The sequence below is a fragment of the Chanodichthys erythropterus genome, chromosome 12, assembly GCF_024489055.1.
Source record: "Chanodichthys erythropterus isolate Z2021 chromosome 12, ASM2448905v1, whole genome shotgun sequence".
In the NCBI taxonomy this organism is placed as follows: domain Eukaryota; kingdom Metazoa; phylum Chordata; class Actinopteri; order Cypriniformes; family Xenocyprididae; genus Chanodichthys; species Chanodichthys erythropterus.
This window is the reverse complement of record NC_090232.1, coordinates 31,529,069-31,553,489: the sequence shown is the minus strand read 5'-3', so window position 1 is coordinate 31,553,489 and position 24,421 is coordinate 31,529,069. Positions and strand designations below refer to the sequence as shown.

General features: G+C 39.2%; 1 protein-coding gene across 2 annotated transcripts in view; it reads right to left on the bottom strand.

Annotated features, from left to right (window-relative positions):
- The window catches only part of galntl6 (polypeptide N-acetylgalactosaminyltransferase like 6), a 253,863-nt gene extending 241,207 nt beyond the window's left edge, over positions 1–12,656 (bottom strand). Inside the window, exons 1-2 of one of the 2 annotated variants that reach the window (XM_067404464.1) lie at positions 12,522–12,656; positions 8,919–8,921 (exon numbers count right to left, since the gene is read on the bottom strand). In XM_067404464.1, coding sequence (XP_067260565.1) covers positions 8,919–8,921; positions 12,522–12,656 — 138 coding nt within the window. Of the gene's footprint in view, positions 1–2,573; positions 2,645–8,918; positions 8,922–12,521 lie in introns of both variants that reach the window. The other variant, XM_067404465.1, reaches the window with a different exon arrangement.
- Between the last annotated feature and the right edge of the window lie 11,765 nt (positions 12,657–24,421).

The following is a 24,421-nucleotide window of genomic DNA, read 5'->3' as shown; positions in this document are numbered from 1 at the left end:
CAAAAAAGGTAATTCGGCCAATAAAGCCATTTCATTTCAGATTAAAATATCTTAAAATGTAATAAATGTATATATTTTTTATTCTAGCATGATTTTATAACCTCATATATCAATATAGAGCAAAATGGTATTACAATTAAGTGTAGAAGTCGTTGTTTTGCTATGAGAAAGAATGTCCGGAAAAATGAATTTCATTGATGTCATTCGGAGTAACCAATATAAAGGGACCATTTTGGATCAAGTCATGCGGACAATATCATGTGACAGGATGTGACATCATTCAGACACCTGCAAAGGACCACATGGTCCTGAAGCAAAGTAACTAAGTCTGCATTTACACTGCAAGTCTTAATGCATAAATCCGATCTTTTGACCATATCTGATTTTTTGGCCAGTGTGTTTACATTCACTTTAGATGCGACTGGTCATTGATAGTTTTACATGCACATAGTAGACCCTCGAGTTTTGAATGGCCGTGCTATTAAAATTATTTATATATTTCATGTCGAGTGGCTATGATTAGGCTACCTGTCAGAATGGATAAGTTAACAGCTGTCAGTGTCATGGTTGTATTGCAGCGCAAAATCTTACTCAACGGATATAGACCAGAAAATAAAGGTAATTTGCGTTTGATATTTTATCTACAGTTATTAGTTTTAGAATTCCTTTTTTTTTTTTTTTTTTTTTAATGAATTCGAGCGAGGGAGAGAGAGCACGTGCACAAGAGAGAGAGAGAGTAGCTAGCTCTCTTTTAAATTAACCGGGCAAAGTTTGAAATTCAGCTGCTGAATGTATGTGTGAGTGCGCAATTTCTTTCTTGAAAAATAGATAACGTTAGACATATAAATTTCCCACCTCAATAATTGTTATGATCACCGTCTGTTCCTGTCAGTTCCCGGACTACATTACCCATAATCCTCTCCACCAATCACTATCACTAATCACCACACCCAGCTGCAGTACATTAACAGGACTATAAAGGACTTTCACTCACACCACCTCACCGCGAGGTCTTGATTACCATTGTATCATTTCTGAGCGTTTCTATCCTGTCTGCCTGCTTGTTATCGTTCCTGCCTGTTTCTTGTTTTTGACCCGTTGCTGCCTGTCCTGATCTTTGCCTGTCCCTTGACTACGACTCTGCGTGTTCCTCACTGCTCCTGTTTGTTCCTGTTTTGACCCTGCCTGTACGACCACTCTTACTTCTAATAAACGCTGCATTTGGATCCCTGCCTGTGAGTCCCCTCCGTTACAGAAGACCTCGCCATCTACGATCCAGCAGCTTATACGAGTGTGTCCAGCCTTCAGCATGGACCCAGCAATATGTCTGGTCAGCCTTCGTCAAGGTAACTGTACCCTGGAGGCACATATTCAGAAGTTTCTGGATATTGCCCACCTATCTGATCTACCTGACTGTGCCCTCATTGACTTTTTCACTTATGGATTAAACGAACCACTTAAGGACTATTTACTCACCAATGGTCCCCGAGGGTCGTTCGTGGAGTTCTTGGACTTTGCCCTGCTTACCGTTGGTTCACGTTTTACTGTGGGTGTCGAGGGGAAATACGACACCGCAGTGAATCATTTAATGGCCGCTGCATCAAAGAACACTCACAAAATGGCGGTCACGACAACATCACATCACGTCTTCACTGATCCCCTAGAACCACGTCCTGTCTTCGCTGATCACCCAGAGTCAAGTCACGTCTCCGCTGATCGCCCAGAGCAACGTCACGCCTTCGCTGATCGCCCAGAGCAATGTCACGTCGCCGCTGATCGCCCAGAGCAATGTCACGTCGCCGCTGATCGCCCAGAGCAACGTCACGCCTTCGCTGATCACCCAGAGCAATGTCACGTCGCCGCTGATCGCCCAGAGCCACGTCACGTCTCTAGATCAGTCAGAAAACGGCAAGGATTACGTTCCAGTGTGGTTGACCCACCGCTGATTTCAGCGCGAGCGGCTGGCATTCCAAGGCATCAACTGGCCGCTTCGCACTCAAGCCCGGCGACCACTTCGCTCTCAAGCCCGGCGACCGCTTCGCTCTCAAGCCCGGCGGCCGCTTCGCACTCAAGTTCGTCTGTTTCAACGCTCTCAAGTTCGTCTGTTTCAACGCTCTCAAGTTCGCCGGTTGCAACGCTTTCAAGTTCGCCGGTTGCAACGCTCTCAAGTTCGCCGGTTGCAACGCTCTCAAGTTCGCCGGTTGCAACGCTCTCAAGTTCGCCGGTTGCAACGCTCTCAAGTTCGCCGGTTGCAACGCTCTCAAGCGCCCTGGACGCGCTGGACAAGATGGCTGCTTTGCCAGTGCCCACGGGCAAGATGGCCGCCCCTGCAGTGCTCAAGGATGTGGGGGGCGTTCCAGCCATTGAGTCCGCTCCAGAACCCGCTTCAGCCAGTGAGTCTGCTCCTGAACACGCTCCAACCGGTGAACCATCGCCTCATCCTCGGAAGAGGAGGAGGAGGAGGAAGAGGAAGGCTCCTTCTATTCTTCCCCTTCTTACACCCAAGCTCCTCGCTCTGCCGGCGCCACCTGTGCTCTTTGCCCTGCCTGCGCCACCTGTGCTCCTTGCCCTGCCTGCGCCACCTGTGCTCCTTGCCCTGCCGGCGCCACCTGTGCTCCTTGCCCTGCCGGCACCACCTGTGCTTCTTGCCTTGCTGGCGCCGCCCAAACGCCTTGCCCTGCCGGCGCCGCCCGATCTCCTTGCCCACAAACCCGCCACGGTCCCCGTTGAAATCCCCAAGAACTTTTTGGGGGGGGGCAGTATACCTACGGGTGGGGAGCTTGTGGGTGGGGACCCTGCACGGCCGCGGTCATCAGCGGCCTCTGAACTGCTAGGGCTGCCTGTGGCTCCTGACCTGCCGTGGCTACCCAAGCCATTTGACCTGCCGTGGCTTCCTGTGGCACCTGACCCGCCGTGGCCGCCCGAGCCACCTGACCCACCTGACCTGCCGTGGCCTCCCGTGGCACCTGACCCGCCGTGGCCGCCCGAGCCACCTGACCTGCCGTGGCCTCCCGTGGCACCTGACCTGCCGTGGCCTCCCGTGGCACCTGACCTGCCGTGGCTGCTCAAGCCACCTGACCCTCTGTGGCTGCCCGTGGCTCCTGACCCGCCGTGGCTGCCCGTGGCACCTGACCCTCCGTGGCTGCCCGAGTTCCTGGACCTGCATTGGGGACCCTGTTCCTTTCTGCATGCAGGTCCCCAATGCACCCACCCCCCCTCCCTAGCTGTTCCTTTTACGCCGCGAGGACGCGCCTTCCGGGAGGGGGGCGTTATGTTATGATCACCGTCTGTTCCTGTCAGTTCCCGGACTACATTACCCATAATCCTCTCCACCAATCACTATCACTAATCACCACACCCAGCTGCAGTACATTAACAGGACTATAAAGGACTTTCACTCACACCACCTCACCGCGAGGTCTTGATTACCATTGTATCATTTCTGAGCGTTTCTATCCTGTCTGCCTGCTTGTTATCGTTCCTGCCTGTTTCTTGTTTTTGACCCGTTGCTGCCTGTCCTGATCTTTGCCTGTCCCTTGACTACGACTCTGCGTGTTCCTCACTGCTCCTGTTTGTTCCTGTTTTGACCCTGCCTGTACGACCACTCTTACTTCTAATAAACGCTGCATTTGGATCCCTGCCTGTGAGTCCCCTCCGTTACAATAATAAAGCTGCGAATTTTTAGTGCGAGTGCATACAAGCACGTCTGCTTCATAATACAACATTAAAGCTACCTTTTAGTAAGCAAATGTGTCGCCCTCGCCTGGTGGTGGCTTGTAATTCAAATGGGAATTGGATATGCGTGTTTAGACGCAGGTCGCATGTCCACAGATCGAATATGTATCGGATTTAAAACCACATTTGGAAGTGGCTCAGATCGGATGCGAGAAAATCGGATCTCGTGTGGATTTTTCTGTTTATACGTGTGCAACTAATTCTGATCTGTGTCAGATGTGAGCAAAAGATCAGATTTTTTGTGCCGGTGTAAGCGCAGCCAAACTCTCTCTTAGTTATTTGAAAAATGTTTACTTGTTTTCACTTGCTCATACGAATGTCCCGAAACATCAGTTAATTCGGTACAACCGCTGTAAATCATGGAAAATGTTGTAATATTTTAAAAACTTGTACTAAATATAAAATGTTTGATTGTGTTTTTGCTAGCTAGCATCGTCATTCGGTATAACCAAAAGTGTCATTCGGTAAAAGAGAAATTTTGTTTTAACCAAATGACTTTTTTAGTGGCAAATTTTGTCCATCTTGTGAAAAATGACAAAAGCATTGTTAACTGATCATTAATACCACATAATATCATTGTTAACACTCAAAATGAATTATATCTCCATTGTTTTTATACACTTTTTAAAACCTTATTCGTCAATGTCCCATATACAGTGTGTGTGTATATACATATATATATATATATATATATATGGTAATTATCCCCCTGATATCTTGAAATAATCTTGATAATTAATGTGTAGAGGAACATATCCTCTCATTCCTTTCAACAACCCGTTGTTCAATATAAAATTCACACATTGATTAGAAATTAACTCATCTGGGCTACCACATATGAAAGAAAAAAAAATTCTAATAAATATTAATATTAAGAATGTAATACATAAAAAATTAAAATGATTTACTCAGCCTCCTTTGCCTCCATTGACAGATCACCACTGGTAAATGAGAAAGTCATTTGTAATGGCATGAGGGGGAATAAACAATGGCAACATTTTTGGGGTGAACAAAAAACTCGAGCGAGCACAAATATACAAGACTTCGTGTCACTGCAACTCTCTGAGGGTGGTGATGTCACAAACAGCTGTTTGCTCTTTCTTTCTGTTGTCACACATCTTGTCGTATACCTCTTCTCTCTCAGTCCACCCTATCCATTCCTCCACGACACATACATTGGCCTAACCTCAAGATAAATTGGCGATGTGGGCAGCAAGTTGCTCCTAACTTTACAGACTATTATCTATCTCAGTTTTCCCTACAGTGGTGTGATTGGTCTCAAGCTGTTCCCCTGCTAGTTCTATCATCCGTCTGACTGTGCAGTATCGCTACTGAACCTGTGCTCTTCCTTCTGATGAATTCAACATCGAGCACATTGGAAAGACACATTCAGCCCCTAATAAGGATTCATTGACATCACCTAGCAAACATTCATCATAGTCAGTGCCTATTTTCCCCATTAAGAGATCAAAGATGTTCTGTGGGGTGTTAATTAAATTGGATAATGTTTCAAAATGACTCAAAAATATCCTAATAAGCATCAAGGTCTTTCTTGTTAGTGGGCCCAGCTTACTTTTTTTTCAGTCTGTGCCAATAAATTAGAGGGAGAGGGAGGGAGAGCGAGAGAGACAAAGGCAGAGAGGGGAAAAAAGAGTTCATTTTTAAAGGAGAATAAATGAATTTGAAAATGTATTTTTGAGACCCTCTAACAAGCCTGGAGGATTTCTCGCAATATTAAAAGATACCAATCAAGTTCATTTGAAATGGTAAGAAGGTAAAATATTCACTGGAGTTCATGAAATTACTTTTAAATAGTCTCTCGCTGTTGAAATAAGATCTGGAAATACTAAAAACTGAACCGTTTCCCACAGGTCCACTGTGGATTAAGCTCTCCTCAGTTTCATTTTATTGAACTTAACTTTGTGAACATTTTCATAAGATATTTTAACAGTTACTTGCAATCAATTATATTTTATTACATTATCCACCTCCTGCCTGAATTAGTCGTTTGTTTTCTTGGTTATTCATTATTTTCAGCTGTGCACTCATTATCTCCCTCATTAACACATGTACTTAAGTTCAGTTCTGTTTCTTGGTTCGGTCTCTATGTTGCACGTGGTGTACCTGTTCCTGCCTTCTTCATTGTATCCTGTGAATTATCAAGTAAAGAGTCTATTTGAACTTAAACCGTCTTCATCGTGTTATGTACACCGCCTGTTCTGTGACATTATATTATATTATATTATATTATATTATATTATATTATATTATATTATATTATATTATATTATATTATATTATATTATATTATATTATATTATATTATATTATATTATATTATATTATATTATATATTCTGTTCTAAACTTACTTAACATTTATTCACAGTTAGCATATGCAAAATGCATTTCTATTGTCAGATATACAATAACAGTTATAAAAGTCAGGTTTAGTTAGCGAATCATTAAAAAAATTAGTGAGACAGTGTGAGCCACTAAGGTTGAGAATTACCTGAACTCGATGTGATTAAAAGGTGAGAAAACAGAAGTGATATGATTACTCCACAAAAATGAAAGCTCAAGAGAACACGCAAGTCGATTAAATACACAAGATGAGATTGATTGTAAATCATCGCTTCTAACAATAGAAGAACTGGATTGCTTCGCATGACCTTTTCCACCTTAACCTTGAGAGAGGGGCCGGGGCTTAGATGATGAATAAACAGCAAGCACACAAATCATTTAAAAAATGACATAACCTTGAGTCTAACTTCCACATTGAGGTTATGAAAAGCTTTTATAATTTTCTATCTTTACATATAACTGACTGCTTTCTGTTTTAAACAAGATTTGCAGCCAAATGGCACATTTTTCTGCCAAAGCATGAACGAATAACAATGCTCTGAATTTCTGTAACTCATCAAAACTTCTTCAATAGTCTTGTTCTCCATAGTTTCCCATAATTAGGGTAATTGATTACAATGCATGCCAGAAGGTCTTAGACATTAATTCTCTGGTCAGCCAATATAAGGTTTAAATAAACCAACTGATGGTAGAAAAATCATCAAAAGCTGATTCTAAATTGTACATTAGCCACACATTTCACATAACCACCCACTATCCCCCAGGTCTGATGATAACATCCTTTACTGGGCTACACCATTAAACCGGCCTCCCAATTTTACTGTATTTTTTTGCCAATGACAAATATCACCTTACACTGCGGATTTTAATGCCATAAATCTCCACACGCTCAGAGAGGAGCCATAAAATATAACAGACCTCACTTTCCTTAGATAACAATCACTCGGGTGGAGGAGTCAGTGAAATCTGCCAGTTCAAACGGCCATAATTCAATGCAAAGAGCTCTTGGATCACCTCGGGACAAATAAAGAGAAGATTAACACACTGCTGCATACAGACGCTTACATAATGTATAACAGCATTGACATACATAATATTTTTTACAGCTATTATGTTTACCTGTAATCTCACTTACTACCATCCAGATGCCTATTGTTTAGTATTCATGCTTAATCAGCTACTTGTTTTCTTTATTTACTACAGTCTGATTTTGAACATTTTACATGCAGTGAACCTCACATACACAAACCTTGTTGGTCTGATCAGTATGAGCAATAGGTTCTCATTTAAAGTCTGAGATGTCTACAGAGAGGTAGTATTTTAAGAAATCATACTGTAAGCACCCAATACAATGAACATTTTCTTAGCTATGCTTGGACATATTGTACAGCATAGTTCTGAATACAATGTAGATTAGATAATGCTAAATAATTATATATGTATTACCTTTTTCTTTTTTCAAAACTATTCACTATCAAGGACAAACTCGAGCTATTTCAGAGCAGATAAGCACTTTGCCATAAACTATGGAAATTTACATTAATTCAATTCATTCTAATCAGTACATCCTGAACAATCATGCGCATAGCCGTTATAAGCATGTGTTTGTGTGTATGTGTGTCACTCTCATGGCTAAAGACCAAGAGAGAAAGTAAGAGCCCTTCAGAGGCTTTCAATCTCTTGTAATAGTGTTATTATCTTAATGGAGGTGCCAAACACACAAGACTGGAAAGGTCCGTGTCCTTTTGTTTTGTGAGCCTGAGAGTAAGTGGTTTTATATTACCCTGCTCTGCTATATGGCCGCCGCTCAATATGAAATGCGCATTACTCTTGGGAGCCACGGCGAACAACCCAAGACATTGCTCCATCCTCACCTCATGAGGCACATCAGAGTAATCAAGTTTAAATTGTCTCTTTCTCGAGAGGGTCACGCTGCTGTTCATATTAGGGGCATGGGCCATCAAGTGCGACTGCAGGTGGTAATGACGGAGAGCAAAATGTTTAACATGAAACCAAAGTGGGTGCATGAAGGAAGGTGGATTTGTGCATTAGTGATGTACAAGGACAAGCCGGACTCGCTCTCAAGTCTGAGTCCAAGACCATATATTCTATGAATAGTCAAGACCAGCTTTTTCGAGTCTTGAGTCCAAATGCTTCTGAAAATGTGGTCTTGCCTCAGAATTGAGTCAGAGTCCGGTCTTGTCTGGACTCGAGGACTACAACGCTGTTGTGCACAGGGCTTGACATAAACACCCACCAACCCGCCAAATGCGGGTGGATTTCAACAGTGGCGTGTAACACAGTCACTCCTACTAGTCACTTTGGCAGGTTGAATTTTATATATAATATATACATTTTTAAATTGTAGTCTTTTAAATAGGCATTAAATAGTGCAATTTATAGACTTTTCGATACTGAAATATCTGAAACGCTTACAATACTCATTTTCCACAGAACAGATACACAATACCAGCTGTGTGAGTTGACACACAAACCCGCCTCTCCTCACTCATTTCATTTGCTCCGGATGAATATATTTGGTCTTGAATTTTGGCATGGGATTGTGTGTTTTGTGTATAATTTTTCTCATTCCCACAGATTTTGTGCTCATACTCCAAGTACTAAATTGAGTTCTTTTTTGCTGCTTATTGCACTTAAACAATCAAACACACCCAAAATAATGGGAAAATGCCAGTCTTGGCGAGTATTCATGTAAACACAGTCAGTTATGTTTTAAGTGAACATAAACAGTTGAGAAAGAAAACCCGTGTGTAACAGTATCTGTGCGTCAGGTCTTAAAGTGACAGCAGCTTAATATACCTGCTGCCAAATTTTAAGATAATATTAAATATATATATATATATATATATATATATATATATATATATATATATATATATATATATATATATATATGACAGGGTTTTTTTCCATGGTATTGATGTCAAAATGGGTGGCTAGTAACTTTGGAAAACAAATAGCCACAGTGGCTGGCGAACAAAAAAGTTCATGTTAAGCCCCCTGGTTGTGATGCTGTTCTACATAAACCAAAAAAAAAAAAAATTCAGGCATCAAAGATTTTTCTTCTACGTACACAAAGAAATCCAATTATCTTTACCCTTTTTCTGGGAAGAACACAATTACAGGAAGACAATGTGACGCTGATGACTTTCGATAACAGAATGCCATGGGATCGTGAAGAAAGGATATATGGTGTATGAGATTTGAGGACCGGACACTATCACCGCAAGGTGGAATATTCAATTACATCATCTCTCCAGGGACTGATCACTTGGCTGACTAAGACCCCCTCCCTCATGACAGCACAATTTAATTTATATTCTGTGCAGTGGAAATTATGAGGAGAAAAACACTCGTCCTTTTCAGGCCAACATGGTCAGCATTCACTTGTATATCATCAAATCCATTCCATTTCCAAATTGAACCTTGCCCTCGCATCGCGCCGAATGGTGCTGCTCATTGCAGATTGCTATTAATGCTTCCAGAAAAGAACTCAGAACTATCCAGGTACTAAACGATTTCTGTCCTTTGGATATTCAAGACTCTCTACAATACTATTTGTTTGATCCTCAGTGTTCCCAGACCACAATTCAGTTCAAATCATATTGTGCACTCTTCACCCATGCTCTCACTGTCAGTTTGACGTGTACATTACCATAATGTATCTCTCCAGTATGACACTGAGGGTAATTGCAATTACTACATCTCTCTTCCTCTTGTCACTTTGCTGTAAAATGGAAAGCGACAATAATATTCCTTCGTCTAGAATGACATAAACATGGTCAGCTTAAAAACCGGAAAGCTTAAAGATTCTTAGGTCACCTTGCCCTCCACCTCTGTAATGCTTCCACCCCAGGTAGTTAACAATGGCGAAGCTCTCGTTATCCATCGGTGACAGCATTGCTCGCCCGCCGTTGTCAACACACCAAAGAGCAGTAGCGCGACGAGATAGCATTGCATAGACAGTCTCTTCATAATGCTCGTGGGCAATGTCATGCTCAACGGAGGGCTCTTGTTAGGAGCTGAGGGAAGGTTATCAGTCCTGACACACGCTTATCAGCACACATCCATCTCGTAGCACTGGCGCTGCGCGCACCACCCACCGAAGTACACAGATGCTGTTTACCCGCGCCAGGAGTGGGCCGCCACAGCTAATTCAACATGATTGTCTCCCAAAGGACAGAAAGCCGAGATTTTGACGGGGAAGGAGGGACAGAGCTCAACACACGTCTTCCCAGAAGAAAGGGAGCCCGGCGCGTTGAGTCTACGCTTCCCGCCGCTATTTTGTTAAACCTCCGTTAACATAACTGAGGGAGGATTTTTTGGGATTCAAGGGCTGATTCAATCATGGGTAATTGCTATTGGATAATAAAAGAGGACACACAAGGCGGGTTTATTCACCGGGATTCTTGGGGGCTTATTGACACAATATCTCTGCTGTCAATTATCTCTCTTGCTCTGACAGGTGCACAATAACAGGCGCTGGGATCTTTCTATTGAGCTGGTAAACTCAAGCTTCTTTTGAGTCTGGAAAGTGTGTGACATGAGGGGATTGAGTCTGATTCTAGACTGCCCTCCCCATCCTTTTTTCTTATGGAACACGCTCTCAATCCACTAATCATATTCTCAAACTGCTGGAGAATCAATAGCCCGCCTGATTTACTTCATTAGATGGCAATAAATATTCAGACAACAGAGTCTACATATTGAGTCCTCTATCTGAGACACAGTCGAATATTTCACCGAGCTTCTGCTCAAAGGCCCACCTGTCACATTGGCTTTAATTGCATAAAAGCATCTACGAAGTTCCCACAGAGCCGAGCGAGGTCATTTTGCCTGGAGAATGCCTTTTTGAGGAAATCGGAAAGGGTAGGTCGGCAGAGAATTAAAGGACAGCACCCTGCATTAGGTGCTCTGATATTTTTGGCCCTGTCAACATCGTGCTGCTTGCTCACTGATTTAATTTTAACGAAGAGACCGGATCTGTGCAGTTTGTGCTCGCCCAAGGCAAAAGTCATGCAACCCCGGCAAAACAAATGAGAATGGAGCAATTACGAGACGCAATAAACAGACTCAGCATTTTCCCTTTAGCGTAAGAACTACATCAGAGTTGCAGAAACCAAAAGCAACCAGGTACCCAAGGGCGGAATCAAATGAACCAACAGCACCCCTCGGCAGCTGGTGAGGGGTGCACGTGGAGAGAGGGAATTCAGACGATGGGAATGCTAGTCCTGTAATGTTGAGAAGAAGGATGTGTCATGTACATAAGTGAGTGCAGCCAACCCAGCCCAAGTGATTTTCCACAAGCAAGATGCTTTCAGGGGACTAAATATGCCACAATGACATCTGGCTGAGAGAATCACTGATTGCACTCTCATCACAAGCAGCAGCCAGTTGCAGAGCAAATGAGCTTATGTTGTTCTCTGAGAGCTAAACGTGATTAAGGAATTCAACCTATGAAAATGATGCTATAATCCTGAATCTCTTGAAGATCAAACATTCAGTAGGTTGAATTGTTCTCTCCGTTTCTCTTTGAGAGCATTAGCAGAAGATCAACAATAAATATTCAATATTAGCATGACATACAGCTTCATCCTTTTCATTTCTGCACGCCTTGCAAGAAAATGTTCTTTCATTTTTGACTGGTGATTTATGTTTCCCTCAAGGCAAAACTGCTGACTTCCTAAGTGCTCCTAAATGAATAATCTTGTGGGAGGCAAACACACAATAATGTTATGTTAACTATTCATTAACAACCGAACAAGGAGCATAAAGATGCGTTTTTGTATTCTGAAAGTTTAATTAGAGTACTGTTGGGTTATTTAGAGAAGATTGGATGTCAAAAGCCACATTTTCCAGGGCACGATACCTAACTTTGATTAAAGTGGTACTGGGCATGATACATGATACACATTTCCAACACTATATTTTTGGCCAAAAACAACATTAACTATTTTCCAAATCTATAAATATTGAGTAGAATCAGTTATTTTTCAAACAGACAAACAAAGGTGAGGTAGAATTAACATCAAATGCCATTTTAAGACATTGGTGCTGTGTGGAATACAGATATTATGCTTTACAAGAGTTTATATCATTCATTTAAAGAGAGAAAAGCACTACTATGACTTGCAGCACTTCCAGTGATATATCTTTTGAAAGAAGAAAACAGCTAGTCTGACATGAACTTTCAATGCAAGTTTTTTTTTTTTTTTTTTTTTTTTTTTTTTAAATAAGGAATGCAAGAGAAAGATCTGCATATTTTTCAGTACAGTACTAGTCCAGGTGAGCTATGGCTTACCCAAGCTTGGTATTTACAGAGGCAGCATGTACCAGATCTGAATGACAGCAACTTAGCCTATAAATGCTGAAGTCACATAGATATCAAAGGTGTGTGCTCACCTGTTCTCCTGGCTCATGCGACTTCATAAGGCTCTTCTCTCTGTACATTGACCAAAGGCCGACGTTTGGCAGAAAAATTAAAGCCACCATGAATAGAAATGCCATCTGCAGAACGCGCTTTTGCCTTCTCTTCATTTTGAAGACGCAAATGAGACAAAATCCAGTGCTAGATAGACGCGAGTCTGCCGTTTGTGGACTCAAGCTCCGTATCTCCCCTCACAGAAGACGACAAACTTTCACCTGCAAGGAATACAGAGTCGCCGCGTCATATAAACAAACACTCCAAAATGAAACGAAGCAACATAGTGTTATATTACTACGCACAAAAATAATGTCAGGATATTGAGCAACACTAGCTGTCTCTTAACTGACATACGCAATTAAGCAAACATTAACTGAGCACTCTATGGAATATGCATAGATTATCGATAACTGAGCCAATTCTGTAACAGCCACTACACCTAAGACAAAACATAAGCACGAGCCCGTTTTTTTATCAGTCCCGCGAGACGTAACGCGCGTAAGCAATACTGTGAAAACGACTTACAGTAGAGGGTTATTTGCATGTTGAGACATATATGTTGCTCGGCAATCCCCTCTCCTTTGTTGAAGACACGCAAGGGGAACGTTTCCGAGTACGATAATTGCTGAACAACGACGAGCGCTGCGTTTTTTGTTTTTTTGTTTTTTTTTATCTGTGGCAATGAGCTCGAGATACAATTTGAAATCGTCTCGTGCTCTTCATTAAAACCTTCGCGCGCGTACCACCTACTGAAGGTTTACGGATTCTTTCTCTTTCCTCCTTGGGCGACTTCTCATTGCCCTCAGCTTTTAGATATTGCGGTTATAAACCACGTGTGCTGCGCATTAATATGAAAACATCCTCGCAGCCGGGCGATGCTTTCCGATGTGTGGGACAGCAGAGTGTAGCAGCAGTCTTTACACCAAAGACGAGCTCACAGAGTAAAGCTGAGGGATTCTTAGGGTTGGTTTGAGCTGTTGAGCTATAGCTGTGCTTTGAATGCAATTTTGTTCGTGAGTTCAAGTCAATAACTCTGTGAAACTCACTATTGTGGCTAATATTATAATAATATATATATATATATATATATATATATATATATATATATATATATATATATATATATATATATATATATATTGTTGTATTTTATTTGTTTTACATTTGAAAGGAAAAAGTCCTTTCAGAAGCAGTGCATTTTAATCACATGTGATGCATCACATTATATTTATATATATTTTTTTGTTATTATATATGCACATTATGATCTTTTATATTGCATTTTTGGTCATCTACTTAATATTTATTACATTATTTTTGTGTTTGTGACGCTGTCTATACATGTTCATTAACAGGTTTATAATTAGAATCATTAATTCCACTGCTGTGCTCTAAGAATCCATCATACTGGATAAATTTATAAAGAAAGACTCATGATTATGATCTTTTATTAGTATTATTAGTATTATTATTGGAATAAATTCATATTGAAGAGGCACATATTTCTTTGAAGTTGTTTATTTATTATTGAATGCTGCTGTACTTGATGGGAATGGAAGGGCGACAGATGGGGGTGGGGTGGGGTTCACTTATGCCAAAGGCAACTGCAGCACAGCATATGGAGACAGCATACACAAGGGATCACCTGAAGTTTCTAAGTGAATTGCAGATCTTCATAAATTTTGTCAATACCAGGTTGGATCTGGTCCTGAATATTTAGCATTGATGCACAGTCTAACAAAGATGTTTTCCCTTTCTATTGTAAATAAAACATACAAAAAGAAACTTTGTGTTGGTACAGTTTGAATTTCTAACACCACCAACAGAGGGGGCCATTAGGCATGGCCTGCTCTAAAAATATTCTATGCAATGTGCTGCAGAATTACAAATCACATTACAATGTTCCAATAGTATCATATATTTACATAGGATGCTGCATTTGCACTACTCCATTCAAGCAAAGCTTCAGCCTGTTTGCTTCAGCACCATGGACAGCGATTTCCAAGCACAGTAGAACAGGCAAGTTAAAGGGTTAGTTCACCCAAAAATGAAAATTGTGTCATTAATTACTCACCTTCATGTCGTTCCACACCCGTAAGACCTTTGGAACACAAATTAAGATATTTTTGATGAAATCTGATGGCTCAGTGAGGCCTCCATTGACAGCAAGATAATAAACACATTCAAATGCCCATAAAGCTACTAAAGACATATTTAAAACAGTTTGTGTGACTACATTGGTTCAACTTTAATGTTATGAAGCCACAAGAATACTTTTTGTGCAAAAAAAAAATAAAAAATTATTCAACAATATCTAGTGAAGCTTCAAAGCTTTACAAATCTTTTGTTTCGAATCAGTGGTTCTAAGCATGTGTCTGCCAAAGTCACGTGATTTCAGTAAACAAGGCTTCGTTACATCATAAGTGTTTCAAAATGTTTAGAAATTTCAGTGGTTCATGTGACTTTGGCAGATTTATACACACTCCAAACCATTGATTCGAAACATAAAATTCATAAAGTTTTGAAGCTTCATGAAGCAGTGTTTTGAAATCGCCCATCACTAGATATTGTTGAATAAAGTTGTTATTTAGGGCACATTTGGCGCACAAATAGTATTCTTGTCGCTTCATAACATTAAGGTTGAACCACTGTAGTCACATGAACTGTTTTAAATATGTCTTTAGTAGATTTCTGGGCATCTGAAAGTGTTAATTATCTTGCTGTCAATGGAGGCCGCACTGAGCCATCAAATTTTTTCTAAATATCTTAATTTTTGTTCCAAAGATGAATGAAGGTCTTACTGGTGTGGAACGACATGAGGGTGAGTCATTAATGAGAGAATTTTCTTTTTTGGATTAACTAACCCTGCTAAGATGCAATGTGAAAATATCTACTGGTCTAATGGGAAAATATGACTTTGCCTCACTCCTCAGAACCTTAAATTTAATTTACTTTTGTTTGAAAACACATAGTAAATGGTAAAAGTAAATAAAATCTAAAATCTGCCTGAAAAGACACAATGGCACACATCTTCCCAATGCATCAGGCAGCACTCACACTAGATATAATCATTAGTTCAAGGCAAAAATTCACTGTCTCCTCTTTGTCTTAATTATTAAGGTGCAGCAGATCAGTCAAACCATTTGATGCAGCATATTGACTGTGACAAAGAAGAATGAGCCATCTCATCTTCCACATAGATTATATTCTGCCTATGGCTTTGGCAGAGAGGGGAAAAGAAAGCCAGTTTTATGATGCTCACAATGTGAGAAGTGTAATATCAGCAGCATCCTGTTGTTCTGATGAATGTCAAGAATGCAATTACCTTTTTCATATTGTTTCAGAAATAAACAATTCTTAGTGATCAAAACAATGTATTTGTTATTTTATTAACTGACCTCCACTTCTAGAGACAATGTGACTTATACACATTACAAATTCAGAAATGTATAAAAATGCACAGGGTACTTTTTTTCTCCAATTTAGAGTCTTACGGGTGTGGAACGACATGAGGGTGAGTAATTAATGACATAATTTTCATTTTTGGCTGAACTAACCCTTTAAATTAAATTTTTATTCATGTCCACTACGACTGAAGCAACAAAAAAAATCATATTTTAACCATACAGTAATTATGAACTTAAGTATAAACACAGTATGTGAACAAGCATTGAAGATTTTGAAAAGAATATATACTGTAACAATGAGCAATGCAATAAGAATGTAGAAAATAGCTAAGAAATAGGATGAAGTCTCCAAAAACTTGCTTGATTCTCTTTGGTGGTTGCAGTGGGTGAATCTGAGTATGTGTGTATATTTCTGTGGGTGTTTGTTGGTGTGTTTGTGTGTACTTGCTGTTTTGATAAATATATGAATGTGTGCATATAGCATCAAGGCATCAGTGTGTGTGTGTTGCTGTGGTATCACTCATTTCACATTCGCTGTTGCTGTTTTTCACTAAAACTAATGAAAAACTCAATTATAGATTCACAACACTGAAGACATAACATCATATTAATATTAATAATTAATGTTATTAAAACCAAATGTCCATTGCGATGTTCTACAGTTCTGAAAGGTCTTCAAATTAACTTTGAATATTATCTCTTGATACTATTAAGATATAATAGGAGCAAGTTGATGATGCTACCATGAATATAAATCTGCACATAAAAGTTAAAAAAGGAGCTCCTCCACCTCCTGTCTAGATGGTTAGCCATGCATGTCTTATGTGATGCCTGAATTTCAATCAGATTAAGTTATGGGTCATACGTTCATTGTGATTGGTTGATCAGGGACCAGGTTATAAGAATATAAAATAGTATTGGTTTTAACCAAAAACCATGTGACGTCCACACTCAAAAAAATAACTCTTTGAACGAACATAAAAAATTATTAAATATATAAAAATGATTTCCACATGATTAAGTTGCTTTATTTCAGCATTATGCAATTCTGTTATTCCAATTTAATGTACTTACATTGGGTCAACTTAATTTATTAAGGTTGATTCAACTTATTTACTATGGTTGAGCACAGCTTAATTTAATAGTGTCAGCCCAATTTGCAATGTTTTGGAAAATAAATAAAAAGCAATAAATAAATAAATAATAAATTGTTTTCATATACATTGATTTTTACAATGAATTCTTCTTGTTTAATTTGGTGATTTATATAACTTTTGTGATGTTCTGTGTTAGAAATTTAGATGTGATACTGGATTCATCCTAAACTGCCTTAACCAAAAACATTGTAAAGCCTAAATTGATCATAAGTCCATTGGTGGCAATGGTTTTACAATCAACCTAGAAATACAGCGCTTTTGGGAAATACAACCCAGAGCACTACCACAGTGATTATTTTCTTATTAAAGTAATTTTAAATTTTGTTAGTAGGTCCTCAACCCAAGCACAAGTGCAACAATTCACCACAATGGTAACCCTAAAACTATTAATTAACAGAAACTTTTAAATACCAACATAATAGAACAGTAAACATTAAAAAGTCTTTCCATTTTCTCATCTTCCTAAAAACTGCTTATAATAAAACTTTATTTCAACATAGTTCAGCCCCTTTGCAAAGCATGATGGGAAGTGAAAATCCTGTTTGATTGAGTCCTGGTTGGGTTTACTTGATTGAAACATGTTATTCCAATATGAACACATCAAGTAAAGTCAAAGAGTAATCGTTTCAAGTCAATTTAACATGAATCAATCACATTTAAACCAGAAACATGATACAATGGTGTTGAATCAAAATAAATTGTTTAAATAAACTGAACAGCATCAAAAAATTTTTTTTTTTTGAGTGCATTCCAATGGTCACAGGGTCTGAAAGGGTTAATTATCATTCTAACATATGATATTATCCATTGCAAAACACCATCAGCTCTAGACAGTGACTCAAGCAAGACTGAATCAAAGCTAAAAATGAAAGGTGTTAGGGGATCAACATATGACGGTGTGAAAATGCATCAGACTTGATCATTTACTCATGAGAAATTTCTAACACCAGATATGTAACAACTCGCTACTATTTGCAACAGTAAGTTTAGTCAGCCTCTCAAAGCCACAAATAGGCCTGCATGTTCACAGGGAGTGTTGTTAGCTCTAAGGTCAAACCAAGGGTCTGCTACCACATTACCCCTGGAGAAAATTGGGGTCAAATGCCAAGGTCTTACATTTGGTTTACACTGTAACTGTCATTTTACAAGATTTGACCCTCTGGCTATGAGCTTTTGTTTTTATTCTACTCTGTAACTGTGAGTTTGACTGTCTACTGTGCATCCCTTCAAAAAATTATTAATTAGTCCAAGCCATCAACCAGCCTTCCCAAGATCCCCAAGTGAACTGTCGTGCACGCAAAATTAATGCACCATAAAGCAAGTGACATAAATAAATGGTTGGGATGAATACTGGATGACAGCCACACACAAATCACAGCGCAAATATAGTTTCCATCAAATGTATTCAGCATCAGTTTAAACTGATGAAGTGACAAATAATGGGCATGCTAATATTCAGCAGTCATGTGTGCAGATGCTGTGGAGGACAAGCACAATGAGTTATTCTAATCACAACGAAATGAGCTAAATGCCATGCCAGCAGCTAATTGTGAAATGTGACAAATGAATGTTCATCTGAGGAGAAACAGACAAATTGTTTGCCTGAGGAAGAGCGTACGTTTGAAGGATTTTAGGGGGGAAAAAAGTTATGAGTAAAACACAGAGAAGGGAACACAGACAGATTTTCATGCATAAAACCAAACACACACTGAAATCTGTCTGTTGATAACAATCACTATAAAGGATGCAACAGCTCAAAATAAGAGGAAGTGTCGTTCATCGCAAAGCTGTACAGTACATGTGCATTCCTTGAGACTTCACAGGAAATTCCATCATCTTAAGTGAGGCTCCAATCCGAAGGGAATGTACAGTTCATGTCAAGTTTGAAGGACACTGCATTAGCAGGGTACCCCCAGGATCCTCCAAATGAAATTCAAGGCTTTTTAAGACCTTTTAAATACCATTTTAAATGAAATTCAATGCCAACTTCGTACCCATTCTGACAGAAGTATGAGGGGAAAATGTCAAATCTGTATAAATTTTGAACCCTAGAAAATAATTTGGCATGTATTTTTATACCTATACTATAAATATTTTATTTACCATAGGCCTACTAAATGTAAACAGCAGTGTCTCTCTCATTGTTACAGAGTGTAATATAATTGTATAGGCTAATACTATGATGTAATTTATGTAATACTACTAATATACTAATATAATACTATTAATTGCAATAGTCTGGTGCAACTTCTCACATCCAACAAGGTGCATGGAACAAAAAAAATTTGTAATTTAGGAACAAAACCAGCAACACTCATAGATGCCATGGAGGGGTCAGAAGTAAACAAAAAACTGAAGCTATATATATCAACTTTATTTTGCCAAAAAATAAAAATCTCTCATTGTTATTAGTTTTTAACATTTAGTGGAAGTAGGCTGTTTTCTTTTACTTCATGCTAGCTTAAATAAAATTAAAATCTTGCACTGAACAACACTGTACAGAACAAATACAACCCTTGAATACATTTGTACACTCTTCTGTTTCTTGACATGGTTGCATCGGACGCGTTTCGGTGATTTAAAACGACGCTCGTGACTTAAAGTCGAGTGCTTTTACTGTAATTTAGGCAAGTGCGCTCATAATAGAAGCGACGCGGTTGAGAGCGCGGCTCATGGTTGCATAGCAACGGCAGACGCCACGGGAGCGAAAGCGCATTGGAAAGAAGGAGAATGCCGGCGCGGCCGCGTATGTGACGCGTACTAGACAATAATAATAATAATAATAATAATAATAATAATAATAATAATAATAATTTAGCGGGCCGGATTATGTTTTATTTTTGAGATCAGTTGCGGGCCGGCAGTTTGAGACCACTGGACTAGACTATCACAGAACGCTGACACAATCAGCTACCCAATGATGATTTTCATTCAATCCGAGCACAGATATTGACTCGTATTACTCGTATAATACTCGTACTCGGCAGAAGTGCTTTATCCGTACCGGATACTCGTTTCAGCCGAGTATCCGGCTCATCTCTAGTAATTTACCTCGCTTGCCTAGTAACCATAGTAACGGGTGCGCGAGCTTTCGCGCTTACTGCTATGACGTGGAGCGCAAGGTGCACTCAACATTACGCTGCATGAATTTTTAATTAGCCTACACTAACAGTTCCTTTTGTTACGGTATGAACTTAATCCTAGGAAAAGTTAAAAAAAAAAAAAAAAATAAGACCTTTGTAACGAAATCCAAGACTTTGTATACCAAATTCAAGGCTATTAAGGCCTTAATTTTAGATTATCAAATTTAAGACTTTTTCAATGCTTTTAAGACCCCGCGGGTACCCTGATTAGGTAAAAGTGTACATCGATATATCACACTTGATGAAACCGTACTTTCACATCTGTTAAGGGCCCCTGTCTGCTTGTCTGCTTAATCCGTCTTACTGCATTCACGACATTTCTCAATTATCGTAATTACTGTACTTGTTGACGACCCGGACGTTCTACTCTGAGTTGTTCACTTTCTTTGGACTAGAAATTATGACTTTCTATGACAACACTTTTAATGGCATGATGAGTCGGTGTAATTTGATTAATCAATAGACAAAGCCACAATACACAATTGCATTATTAATAAAGTTAAACTTTATTTAGCAGACATTAGACGGCTCTGTGCTTGCCACAGTTAAACTGTATTGTATGTCTTTTGTTTATTTTCAGATTATTCTTGCATTATTACCACATTAATAATAGTCAATTATAGGAATGAATAAGCATATTAAAAAAAAAAACAACAAAAAAAAAAACAATGCTTAATTACATTTTACTGCTGAAGCCGCTGTTATTATGAGTGTTCCCACATGACGTTGCTGTTGTAAAGTTGTAATTACGAATTCTACAAGGACGTAATACGTGGATGGTTTTTATAAGCCGGAATCTTGCAATTACAGTATTTCTGTATTGCCATGAATGCACTTTCCATCCACCTTATAGGTGCGTTCATGGCATGTGGTAATTACCCTAAAGATTCTGAACTGTAAAAAGCCTTCACATTCTTGTTGAGCTTGTAATTACAATGTGTAAACTAACAATTTTCTGAGAGCTACGACTTTTTACCACCTGACCACTGCAGATTTAAAGTGTATTTGACTTGAAGCACTTCGAAAAATTATTAGTCCAAGCCATCAACCAGCCTTCCGAACATCCCCAAGTATGCAGATCGATCAGTGACTTCAAAGTACCGTGAGAGCGATTTGAAAGCAGAGCTTTATTTACAGTAATTACGACATGGCGTGAATGCAGCATCTTTTTTCAATGCGAAAGTAAGCTATTTCCTGTGAATGGAACATCAATCAGCATTATGGATTGTTATTCAATGGAAGCCTCGCACATTCAAGTTAAAATTTAACATTCAATGTTTATAGGTATGTTAAAAATAAGATATCACACCGCAGAGACTCTTTCTCTTTCTGGTTTAATACAAACCCAACTAGCGTTATCATCCATCTATAGTATAAATGACCTCAGAGTATTTCAATATTAATATCATTGTACTTTCTTTGTAGTATTCGTCTTACTAAGGCAATTACATAGCTCTGTCATGAAACTCTAGATGGCGCAGGCTGATAGGTCTTAACGCAAACTGATGATAATTACAGTGTTAACTACTTTGCACAAGCTGATTGGTCCATGTCACATCTGCAGCCAATGAGCTTGTTGCTCACACATTTAAATAGCTGGTTACATTCACTATAGCAGTTTGCAGCACGCTCCAGAGGTCCTCTAAAACCCTCCACCTTCCCCAGCTCCACCTGTATAGATCTGATATGGGTTATTGATACGCTATTTGTGCAGCAGCAATATGTCTTACTTGCTGCAGCAGTGATAATCGGCAGCAGCAGCAATTCAGCAGCAGCGTAGTTGATCTATTCCACCAAAACCAAATACATTAACGCTGTCATAATCCATTACCATGCTAACAGTCTTCTGAGAGTTTTCATGACAGAAATGTACATTGTAATAGACTGATTTGTTCTTATCAGAAGCTGTAAGATATATACAGTATATTGTTGATGTGCAACAAGAGGGATAAAGTACACACAATCCAGTGACCAAATAATATTTTTTAGACTATCACAAGCATTATAGATATATTGGCTACACTGTGTACTATGCAGATAGAATGTTTAAACAAGAGTAGGCATCTAACATTTCCAAGAAATCTACTTAAATATAAACAATAAGTTAAACTGTGGCAAATTTCAGTAACACTTTGATTCATATATCAGAAAATCATCACAGGGACCTAAGGCGAAAAACAAACTTTGTTCATTAGACAGCCCTTTGAAGTGGAAATAGGCCTTGACAGACTGTACGAATTCATAAATCATTTCACAAAGGGCTGAACGATTTCATAACATTCATTCGCCAGGGTAGAAGAAGGTCATATTTAATAGGGAATGTGCCAGTGTAGTTACTAAAGTGTTAACATCAATAAAAAAGAAATGTTAATGGATGCAAGACCTCACACAAACTCACAAAATCTGGAGGGGTGAGCGATTCCATGGCTGTTCTGCACAGCCGTTTATTGCGCAACCTTTCTAGCAGGTGTTACGGTTCCAGTGTACATGGCTGAGGTCTATTCACATCACCATGTTCTCCACGCTGAACAGAGGAAATGACTGCTGAGAGCAGAGAGAATGGAGCCCTACTTAATCCCTCTTGACTGGGAACAAGGATTTCCTCTTACGCTTGTTAACCGGACACAGCTCGACACAATGCTTCACGGAACATATCTAAAATTCCCATCTACCAAATATACTGCCGGCACAACACTAATGTTTCACGGGCCTAGTCTGTGCAGACTTTGCTTCATTTCACGAGAACACGGATCTAGATTTGGTGATATTTTGGCTTGACTTAGAACTGGAGAACACTGAGGCAAGCTGATTAAAAAAGTGTCAATCAACCACATGAGATTAAATGCACACGTCATTAACAATATATGACAGAGATTTGATTTTCCTGACAGCAGAGCATCTGTGCCTCCGAGATGAGGCGAGTGTGCTGGATCGGTGCTTCTGCTGCTGTTCTTTGAGCACAGGTCTACCACAAGAGATGAAAGCTGAGGATAAACCAGACAGTTGCCGTTCAAATGGATGCTGCAGCCGCCTGCATGTGCAGTGATAAGGAAAAGGACAGCGTGAGAGCACTCCAGAGCCCGCTGGAAAAGAACACCCAGGTTCAGCTTCAATCGAAAATAAATCTCCCGACTGAGTTTTAGACAGCATAGCAATGGTCCTCAAACAGGGGGAGAGAGGAGTGACAGTGCACATCACATGACCAGAGATTATAATCTGGACCAAATACTTCTCTGAGTAACTTTAGATGATAATTTGTTTACTTATTAGTCTATGTATCTATGTATGTATGTATGTATGTACGTATGCAGGTATGTATGCATCCATGCATGAATGTATGTATGTATGTATGCATGCATGCATGTATGTATGTATGTATGTATGCAGGTAGGCATGTATGCAGGTATATATGCATGTATGTATGTATGTATGTATGTATGCATGTATGTATTTATGTAAGCAGGTATGCGTGCATGTATGTATGTAGGTATGTATGTATGTATGCATGTTTGTATGTATATATATATATATATATATATATATATATATATATATATATATATATATATATATATATATATATATATATATATATAATGTAAGCATGTATGTATGTAGGTATGTATGTATGTATGCATGTATGTATGTATGCAGGTATGCATGTATGCAGGTATCCATTTTTGTATGTATGCAGGTATATATATATGTATGTATGCATGCGTACAGGTACGTATTATGTATGCAGGTATGCATGTATGCATGTATGTATGCATGTATGTATGTGTGTGTGTATGTATGTATCGTACATGTATGAAGGTATCTATGTATGTATGTATGCAGGTATGTATGTATGTGTGTGTGTGTGTGTGTGTGTGTGTGTGTGTGTGTGTGTGTGTGTGTGTGTATGCAGGTATGCATGTATGTATGTATGAATGCATGTCTGTATCGTACATGTATGAAGGTATCTATGTATGTATGTATGCAGGTATGTATGTATGTATGTATGTATGTGTGTGTGTGTGTGTATGTATGCATGCATGGGTGACATTTGACTCTTGAGTTTTGGAGGGGCAAGAAAAAATAGTATTGTATGATTCTTTGCAAACTAGCCATTTTAAAATGCATATTTGACTAATTTGGATGTTTCTTGAAAACTAAAACTTTTTTTTTT